Below are 10,800 nucleotides of genomic sequence, written 5' to 3' on the forward strand. Positions count from 1 at the left end.
GTGGACGTCACAAGACATTATACAGACAGGCTCTGGTATCATGGCTACCCAGCAATGGAGCTCAAAAGTGTGGGATCTTTTTAAGAAAATGAGAGAGAAACCTGTGTAATATCTGCAGAGCAGAACTTGCCTTCCACAGCAATTATTTTTAGTTAGCATGTAACTAAAATCTAACCATGGTTATATAATAGCAGCTGCATTCTGGCGCGATAAGCTCTATGTTTCTTATTCAATTAACATATGATCCGATTAGTCGACTAATCGAATAAATAATCGGTGATTAATCGTTTATTAAAATAATCATTTGTGGCAGCCCTATCCTCGAGGGCCTCTTTCCTGCATGTTTTACTTGTTTCTCTGCTCCAACGCACCTGATTCAGTGACTGAATTACCTCTTCAAGTTCTGCAGCAGCCTGTTCATAACCCATTCATTCAAATCAGGTGTGTTAGAGCYGGAAAACCTCTAAAACATGCAGGTTAGAGGCCCTCCAGGACCAGGATTGGACTCCACTGGACTAGCATTTAGTTGAAATAATTAATTTAAATTAGAAGCTGTTGTTTGACACCACTTTTTCCAGTCCTAGCAAGAACCTACAACACCAAACATGAAGRATCATCCCAGCAGGAGACGCAAGCTCTATGATAATAACCCTTTTTTTTAAATAACAAACTGAAGGCTGGTTTATATTTCACACATTCAGGATATAGCTCTTAATGAAGTCTTCATCTTGGAATATGTTATCAAATAAAATGTGTGTGCTTTGGAATACATTGTAGAAATGTTATTTCACTTAGAAAATATTTTCTCTTTTTTTTAACAAATCCCTATTAAAGCATAGGCTAAATACAGCACTGTGCAAAAGTCTCAAGCCACCCTTCATTTTATTTAATTTTTTTAACACTATGCATGAAGGAGCCAGAGTTTTGTTAGTTAAATGGGCCTTGATCAGCAGTTCAGGCTTTTTGAAGGTTTCTTGAAGTTCATCTTTACACTTTGGACATATTTTCATTGATTTTCAGTCCAACACTGACTGTTTGATTACTTTGCTACTTAATTTTGACTAAATAATTCAGGCATAAWAAAAGACTCTTAAACACAGGGGATGAACCAGTGTTGTGTCAGCAAACAAAATAAAATAGCAAGTTGACAATTTTGAACAGGATCTTTGGGCACTTTGTTACCAGCAGTCTGTCACAGACACAGTCTGTTCCTGTTTTTGTAGTTGAATCTATGACAAATAACCCAAAATAGCACTTTTTGACGTGTTTAATATGATTTCCAAAGAGCTATCAAGCTATCAGGTGATAACTTGACACACATGATCAACTGAAGGATGACGCACTCTCCGGCGTCAGGTCTTTGCGTTTTTCTTATTTCTATTTCTAAGCCATGACTTTCAAACTTTCTTCCTCTGCTGTGGATGACACTTCTTTGTTTGTCCTGCACTTTCTAACTTCCCTTATTTTCTTTTTCGAATCTCACACTGTGCCATATGCTGTCATGGTTGGGTACAAGGACTGGACAGAAAACGAGTGAAAAACTGTAGTTCTGAAAAACTAAATTCCAGTAAGTCTGGCTGGTTTAAAACATTTCTGAATTCTGTAAATAGAGCATAACTACAGCGTTTATCTCTAATTTACTTAACAGACAGGAAAGAGATGCTGGTTCCAAGGTAAGAGAGAAATCTTTTTCCCTCAAGATAAAAGCAACTTTATTCCTGTAAAATAAAACCTTTGGTATTCAGAACTCTGTTATTTAAACTGTTTAAACATGGGGGAAAAAAAGAGGCCATTTCATCTGATCCCATCTGAAGTGCTACTACAGCTCACTTCAGTTCCAGCCACTTTAACAGGACATCAGTGTTATACCTCACTTAATGAACCATCGGATCCCACGTGCACCGTGCTCCTCTCTGTCACCATCATAAAGAAGATGCCTGAATGAAGCTGTGAGGCAAACTAATGCAGCGTTTTAATGCCAGACTGAATGCCATCGCTACAACAGACTGATGAAACCTTTATTGTTCTGTACGTATCTCTGAAAAGACACGATAAACYAAGGTCTCTTCAGCTCAGGGGTCATAAGCAAAAGGTTGCACATTAGAGCACTCATACACAAAGTCGACAATGAGCTGTCAGGAATGTCTGCGGGGTCGGTGAACGTCTGGCTCTCTTGTCTTTTCGGTGTAACGCACCGTCGGCTCTGTTAAAACCCGGTCAATGATTTATTTATTTATTTTGATTTTTTTCCCAGCCGATCCAACGAGTTGAATCAGTGTTGGGTCTCTCAATGAGAGAGCTCCACCTGATTGGCTGTTCACTGTAATGAGCTTTACTTAATCTGAAATATTAAACTAATTACGYACCTGTTTGACGCAAACATGAACCCGTTTACCTTTTTATTTTACTGAATAATGTATAAACTCTGCTTCCTTGTGCAAAGCAACTGTACGTCCTCTGGAGCAGGAATAGCCTGTGTGACGGATGTTGGCAATTAGATATTGTCTCTGTGTTGTGTTTAAGAGCTATTTTTATGCTCGGATGTTGCTGTCCTAAGGAGACGCAGCAGGGGGGATTTTTTTTCAAAGCTGGTTCTTGACGTCAGATTTAAAGCAAAAAAAAAAAAACTTGCTGCGTCATAAGTTGAAGACTGTAGTAAGAGTACTTTCTATTGTTGATTGGTTATTTTTTAATGCCCATTTAGAAAAACTATCATCAAACAGGCATCCAAAACCTATAGCATTGCTTTATTTACTTACTCCCGTCAATTATCTCTTAACGGGGCAATATCATGTAAAATCAACTTTTTTGAGTTTTATATCATGTTATAATGTTATACTCTCATTAAAAAACATGTCCAAAGCCTTGCTTTGACTAATCCATGCACGTTTGAGAAATCCTGCAGCGTTTTTAGGCAGCCATGCTGAGGAGCAAAACGACAGGTGGGGACCAGAAATGCCTTTTGGGACCAGAAACACCCCTGGGACGTGTCTTTAAGCTGAACTTCCTCATCACGGAGCACACCTCCCCACCCCCCACACCACACACCCCGCCCATGACTCCTGCAGGCTCTCGGCAGTAACAGAGCAAACTGAAAGTGAAACAACTGTCTGCTGCTTTCAACACTATACTTCACACTCAGTGAAGCTCTTTTCAGGTTCAAAATACCTTTGAGGAAATGTATTTTCAGATGCCAAGTAAACTGCATCATAGCGCATGCGAGAAACCCACCCCACTGAAATGGGTGAGACAGAAGCAGAAGGTGGTTCTTAAAGAGACAGAGCCAATTTCAAGGCTTTTAGAAGAGGAAGTGATGAGAAAATAAGTTTATTTTCTATTTAAACATAAAACAGCGTTTTAATAACAACTAAAGGTGACATAGATACTTTATTATGGTAAAGTATTTAAATATATGCCTGAGAAACACATAATATTGGCCCTTTAACTCAGAGGGAAACAGAAACAGTACGAGCAAAATGTGCAGTATGTTAAGATAAATAAAAAAGGTGCAGAAATTAAAATAGATTTTAATGTCTATATCAAGCTTATTCATATAGCACATTAAAAACAACAATAATAATAATAAAAAACAACAAAATCTGACCAAAGTGCTTTACATTTCAGTCAGTTTTAGTTTTTATCATTTTAAAAATAAGCAGAAGACTACAGCACATTCTCCAAAATCATGTGGGTGCTCGTTTGCATGTTTATAAAAACAGAACCCTAAATAGCTTGATGTGGAAAAATTAATGCAAACTAACTGCTGATGCAAAAACAGTTAAAGAAGACTGGCACCAAACTATAACTGCTGCTGCAGAGATAACTCGAGATGATGTCAGCTTTAGGTTTTCCAGTAATGTTGCAAAAAAAAAGTGAACCATTTAAAAAAAATGTCTGGCTCTTGAGTTTTGTGCAYTAAGTAAGAAAAAAAGTGGTGTAAATCTGTCTTATTTTTGTTCATTGTACAAACATGGAAATAACTCATCCACATCCAAACTAGAAAAATCCGTTACACGAGTTTGTCTGGAAGGCAGCAACAAACATGTAAGGTTGTTTATGTTCTTAAAGTATTGCATAGAAGAGTTGCTACTGTAGCTTCCACTTTCTTTCTATGTAATCTAAKTGAGCCACAGATTATTTTCAGTTTAAAGAAACATATCAAGATGTTAACAGGTGGTGCAGTAAACAAAAAACGAATGAGAGATCRGGTTGTAATCTACTTACCAGCTGGAACTCTGAGCGCCGGGCGTAGGCCTCCTGTATGCCGGCATCTGCCCAGAGCGCGCTCAGCGCCATCACGTACAGCTGAAACTCACCGGGTTCCACCCCGGAGGCGCCCACCCGTCCCTCCCACGACATCACCAGCATGCCCTGCTTCTCGTTCTCYCAGCCCTGCCAGCTGATGCCCAGCTTGTCCCGGGCATCCACCAGCACACGCATGCCCTGCGGACACAAAAACGTTGCGCGCGATCAGAGCAGAGAAGCAACAGCTGCTTTTTCTTTGAGTCAGCAACCACACATTAAATCACACGTTTAGATAAACAGGCATAAACAAGGGAGCTTTGGTGTTTATTCGAGCAGGGTTTTGTGACGTTAAGAGGTTATGCCGGTGTAGATTCTCGCTCATCCAGGACACAGTAAATTTTCTATTCTGCAGAAAAGAAGCCCAGTTGTTGGGAGGATGGGGCTTTTGTGCTTTATATCARGTTATAATGTTATTCTCTCATGAAAAACATCCCCAGAGTGTTGCTTCGACTCATTCATGCATGTTTGAGAAATCCTTGAATCTCCTGTGGTAGCCACGTGGAGCTGCCTAAACACTTGCTGGTACAAAGCTCCGCCTATTTCTACAAAGCTCCTCCCTGATCTGCAGCCATGCTCCGGCCCCCACAGAGCACACATCCTCCAAAGCATTATTGTGAAGACATGCTGCAGTGGAAGTTTCAGAAACGGTAGGATGTTCTTAAAGAGACAGAAGCCAACTTCAAGGTGTTTAGATGGACTATGATGCAAAGATGAATTTATTTTTGACATATACAGCATTTTTTTTAACAAACATAATAACAAATTGCTTGATTGTGGTGTAGACTTGAACTATGTGCCTGGAAAATACACAACATCCCTCCTTTAGCTTGTAAAGGAACAATAGCAAATATTCTCTCACTGGCTAACTTTTTTTAATTGTTACATGTCTGACTAACAACAACAACAAAAACAAACAAAAAAATAGATTTTTGAAGTGCATTTATAAAAGTTTATTCAACTGGTAAGCCCAGGGCCACATCCAGCCTGTGGGTGGGCTCAGTCCGGCCCACAGCAGAGTTTCTTTAAAGAAAACTAGATTTTAAATCAGAGAAAAAAAAATCTGAAATTACACATATTTTCATCTGTGAAGTGGTCCTGGAATACAGATGATCTACGACTTTACAGCTCAGCCTGCCTCAGTAAGCCTTTAAATTGTAAATTACATTTACGTAATGACAATAATTGCCGGATGTCCGACCCGAGTTGTTGCTTTCAGTAACTGAAGCCCTGTAAACATTTTAGTTGAGCAGACCTGCCATAAACTAATTCTTAATGATCCCCTAGTTCCGTATTGTTTCTTGCAATGTGAATAATTTAGTCTTTTAACATCATCTTAAAACAATAATCCAACAAAATTACTGGTCTTTTTAGAATAGACAGAAACAATTGTGAACAACATGGAACTCTGGTCTTGGTGGGTGCATACATGTGTGTTTAGTCTCCTCCAATGACTCACAACCACCTTATCTCTTTGCAATGTCAAGTCGAGTCAAGTTTATTTGCTCAGTTTAATCTCACATTCAATAGGCTTTACACACCCACAACATCAACACCACCTGATTCAGTTCAACCTTTTCCCTGCAGTTTAGGGAAATCCTCTCTAAAACCTTCCCAAACAACCCGAGAAGGAATAATTCAAAGAGAGATTTCCCTTTTAAAGACGGATGGATGTGCAAACCAGAAGTGTGTGTCTGTGTGCGCACACTCTAACCGGGAAGTCCTTTATGATTCATGGGTGTTGTGTGCTTTTAAGCTAATCCCACAGCCAAGAGCTTTTTGTTCAATGTGAAAGTGTTTTAGTTTTCAAGAATAAATGAGATGGATAAAAAAAAGAGAAAAAAACTCAACAAGTGAGGAAATTATGCACTTGAGTTTATGGCTACAAAAATGTGACACATATGATGTTGGTCGTAAAAAAAAAAAATCACTGATGCGGTTCATGTTAGCAAGCARTGAGTCACATCCAGACTGCGGTCTTTGTTATTCTCCGTCTGATCACATGCCCCTTATTGATTTACTAATCTCAACAATCTGTTGCATAATCCCTCATAGTGATGTCTGGCTCTCTTCCTGCGCACYTGTTCCAATGGCTGTTCGGTTTCCTGTTGGTTAGAGGCTGTCTGTTCCTTTTGTCCTCCTTTCTCCAGTTGAGAAGTATTCCCAAACGTCAATATGAACAAGTTGACCTTACGGGGACAATCAGGTGATCGCAGTCAGGAAATATCACATGATTGGGTCACATTTAGCCAGTGATGCATCTGTACTGAGGTGGTCTTGAGCAGGATAAACCGAACAGGTTTGATGTGCTCGTTGTTCCCGAATATGAACACTCTACTAAAATACACCCAGAAACAGGTGCTTTCTATATCAATTTTATTCCTGACTTTTATGCAAACTGGAGGAAAAAAATGATCACATTATTAAAAGATAGGGTTATAGATCAACGATACACAGTACAACAGCGTACCACCYCTTCAGAGTCTATTAATCCCGAAGAACCTTTTCTATCAAACAAGGGATTTGATTTGTTAGACCTAAACTTGACCTCCACTTTTCCCATTTACTCCTATTTCTTACTGCATTACTGAACAAACAACTTAATAAAACTGATTTATGTCCTTTTGGTGTTCTTTGTGGGACTGAGTTATTTTCCACTTCTAAATCACACTAAAATAAATAAAGAAATCCTGCTTTAAAAGGATTTGGTGTTTGAGTTGGTTTTCCCACTGATCTGTGCTTTCTATKAACCCAACTTTGAACCATGCTTTGCCCTGATTTTAATTATTAGATCAGGGGTGCCCAGACATTTTCCTCGAGAGGGCCAAAATGAAAATCTATCCGTTGCTGCGGGACCAATGTGATAATATAATACATGAAATACAAATACTTTTTAATTAAAGTCCATTGTTTTTAATGATTAAGCTAGCAGCCAGTGTGGTGGCCCACTTTTGTTTTAGTCTGTCCATTTGGAGAAAGTCTGCCATACTCTCAAGCAGCAAAGGCTCATGGAACATTTCATAAATTGATAAAATATGAGTTTTTGTGGCCTTATAAAGTGTACAAATCTACATGTGTGGTTAAATCTAAGCTAAATATACAGTATCTTGGTGTTCCATGTATTTCATGTTTGATGTTTAATCCTAATATATCAAATAGAAAGTCAACCCCATGAGTGAAATCTCTGCACTACAGCCTCTTATACTCACTGGAGCAGTGGATAAATAATGACTTTAGGTGTAAATACTGTTACTTCAACGTCAAATAACTTTATTTATCCTAAAAGGGCAATTCAGTTCACAACTCTCTGGTCAACATGACATGACAGCAATACATTCTCATACAGTCTTATACAATCATTTCAGCATCAGGAAAAGAAAGAAAAATACTGCTTATGTATGAAAAGAAACGATTACTTTCTACATAGTACAACAGGTTACAACCTACTAACCATGGCAACTGCCGGTGGGCCAAATGAAATGGRTTGGAGGGCCAAATTTGGCCCGCGGGCCCCACTTTGGGRTCCTCTGTATTAGATGCACAAAGTACAAAGCAAACAAGATTTCTACCGAGGTTTAGGTTGTTTCGTTCATGTACCAGTAGTAGCCCTGCGTGTCAGGGCACTGAAGGCTGGAAACATAAATATCTAATGTCTGAAATGATGATTTCTCACAARCCTGACCTGATCAGCGCCATTAGGAGCAATTATCTTCAGCAAATGGCAACAACTGAGTTCTGTTGCATTAGTCACTCCATGGTAATTATTAAGCAGATCTCTTCCTGTGTTAATGCTGCCGACGATACAACGCAGGCGTTTTGCCGGCAGGGAGTCCACATGAAGGATAGGACTCTGAGCGACACCGACAACAAAAACTGAGCACCTTTTTCTGCCACTTAAATACCAGAGCTTCACCAAATAATTCAAAGAATGTCAAGGAAGTCAGCGACAGATAAATGAGGGTTGTCAGAACTGTGAGATAAGATAACACACACTTTAAGGAAGTGGAAAAACACTAACCTTGTGCTTGGTAGTATTTATCTTTACTCTAGTAAAGAGCCACAACTTGTAAGTTAGAGGACATGTTCAAGTAATCCAGCATCAAACTCGTAATTGCCAGCACGTTTTTTTATTTTTTAAGTTTGACTTCATTGTGTGAGAAACAAATGGTTGTGCAAGGACAGCGGATGTATAATTACAGAGAATCAAAGAGAAGGGACACATCCTCTATGATTTTTATCCTCTAAAGCCAAATATGTTCTCCACCTGTGTGTTCGCTGCCAGCTTTATCCCTCCTTCCTCTCCTGCTTTGTTCTCATCCTCTGTCATTAGYTTCCCATGAAAGGTGGGGATATTCTACACCTGGCAGGTGAGACTGATCCTCCACCAACAATCCTAACARCCAACAAAGGATTAGCCACAACTCCTTGTTATGTGTAATTACGAAATGCGCGTTTATATTTTGAGCGGTGGGATAAAAGAAGCTAAAAACAAGCAGGTAGCACACACCTGGAACAGGACGGTTGGCTAAGCTCAATATATTTCTCAATACATTAATAAAAAAACATGTCTGCCTAAAAGTTTTTTTTTTTAACTAAAAACAACTAATTATCCAACTTGTGTTTTTAGTTAAAGGTGTTTAATTTATGCTTAGACTTGTTCATTTTTAAAAATATATAAAAATTAGAAGCTATGTTGCTTGACCTCAGGAAGATTGGTTTGTGTCTTTCTGATGAGTTTGGACGATGTTACAATGTTTCCTGATATCACAAAGTGTGTCATGATACAGTTTTGATTGGGCATATGATATCAATCCACATKGAGGATATGATGATGATATGGATCGATGTTTTCATTTTGCCTTGATGTAATTAAATCGTTAATCATTTAATCGATGTTAAACCCCTATCACCTGCTAATTTCAACAATGGGACTTTCATATTTTGTTAGCGTGATTTATTCTYACATGGTCCACAACCAACTACTTTAAGTCAACTTCCTGTCTGTTTCAAGATACTTTTTACTTTGGGAATTTCTCATCTTGGTTTAGCACAAACAACAAAATACAGATATAGTTAATACTTTGRGGAGATTCGCAAAACATCAACACTGTATTTGCTTTACATTGACTGTGGTAACCACTTTATTTCTTTTTCTGAAAGTCAAAAACTGAAATTATTTATTCAACAGAATAATTAGTAACTGAGCCATCTATCTAACAGTGATCTGACTTATAGCAAAAAACAAATTAGAATAACATAAACTTGCAACCTTAATATATTAGCTATTATCTCATCATTTTGTCAGGATGACGGACAAATGAGTGAATGAATTTCTTCACCTCACATGGACCTCACTGCTTGTAAATGAACACTTTCTGTGCAGTACACGAGGACACGTGTGAATCTCAGAGATGCCAAGTTACTTGATAAAACTGTGATTTAGGACTGGAAAATAAAAACAGCTTGGTTCATAACTCTGTAAAAAAGGGAAAAAACTCACAGGTAGCTAAACAATAGAAGATCTCTCAGAAAAAATAGACACTTTTCGATTTTGTCTTTTGCATAACAAATAAATTTAAGTTTCCAGCATAAAACGTATTAAAACAGATATGTTTTAAGATAAAAAACAAGTTTGCTCAAGACTTCTTAAACATTAAGTGAACCAGAGTTTAAAACTGAAAATGCAAAGAAAATTTCTATAAAACATAGAAACGGCTTTTTTTGCATCTTTATTTAAAACCAAATGAATAATCAAAGACTGAAGCAGAACCGTTCAGCCTGTGGTCCAATCCAAAACCCTCCTCTGTGATGGTACAGAAACAAACTCACACACATCCACACAGCTAATGTTAAACAATATGCAGGTTTCGGAAAAACAAATGTTGCCACTAGCACAAAATTTTATTGCCTTTTTTTTAAAGGACTTGCTGAGTTCAGCAAGACAAAATGCCAAACCACATAAGCATAAAGTGGAAAAGTCTGTGTGCTGAGCTGCACCTCAAACTTTTACATATTCTGCAATGAACACAAAKAAGTAGAAACATGTTGCATTTCAATGAGCATATTTTTTTTATCTTAGTGTTATTTTAGTTCATCTGCAGCAGAGTTTTGTTTATCTTTACAGAAATCATGTTTGTATTTTTAAAGAACCTCAAACACTCGTATGTGGATAAGGCGACTAGTTCACATTGGATTGTAGGTAAGTGTGCGTGTAGGATTGTTTTCGTGATCTGGCTGCAGACAGAAGCACCTCTTGTATMTGGGGCAGGCTTGTGAATGATGTCTTGTCTGTGTTGGAGTGAGGGCTCTCTTATCCTCCTTGTCTGGGCTGGGTGGCACTCAGGGCGGATGTGCTCATCCCTCAGGAATAGTCTGGTATTGTTAGCTGCTGAAGGAGGCCCAGCCATGGCAGCAAACAAAGGGACAGCGCACACACACACACACACACACACACACACACACACACACACACACACACACACACACACACACACACAC

At 38.5% G+C, this 10,800-nt stretch overlaps 1 protein-coding gene across 1 annotated transcript in view; it reads right to left on the minus strand.

Annotated features, from left to right (window-relative positions):
* Positions 1–4,224: 4,224 nt before the first annotated feature.
* LOC106535814 (guanine nucleotide-binding protein subunit alpha-12) overlaps positions 4,225–10,800 on the minus strand; it is a gene marked incomplete at its 3' end in the record, with an annotated part of 7,734 nt that continues 1,158 nt past the window's right edge. The window contains 1 exon segment of the mRNA XM_014032917.1: positions 4,225–4,443. Coding sequence (XP_013888371.1) covers positions 4,225–4,443 — 219 coding nt within the window.

This window comes from Austrofundulus limnaeus, unplaced genomic scaffold (genome assembly GCF_001266775.1).
Source record: "Austrofundulus limnaeus strain Quisiro unplaced genomic scaffold, Austrofundulus_limnaeus-1.0 Scaffold1574, whole genome shotgun sequence".
NCBI lineage: Eukaryota > Metazoa > Chordata > Actinopteri > Cyprinodontiformes > Rivulidae > Austrofundulus > Austrofundulus limnaeus.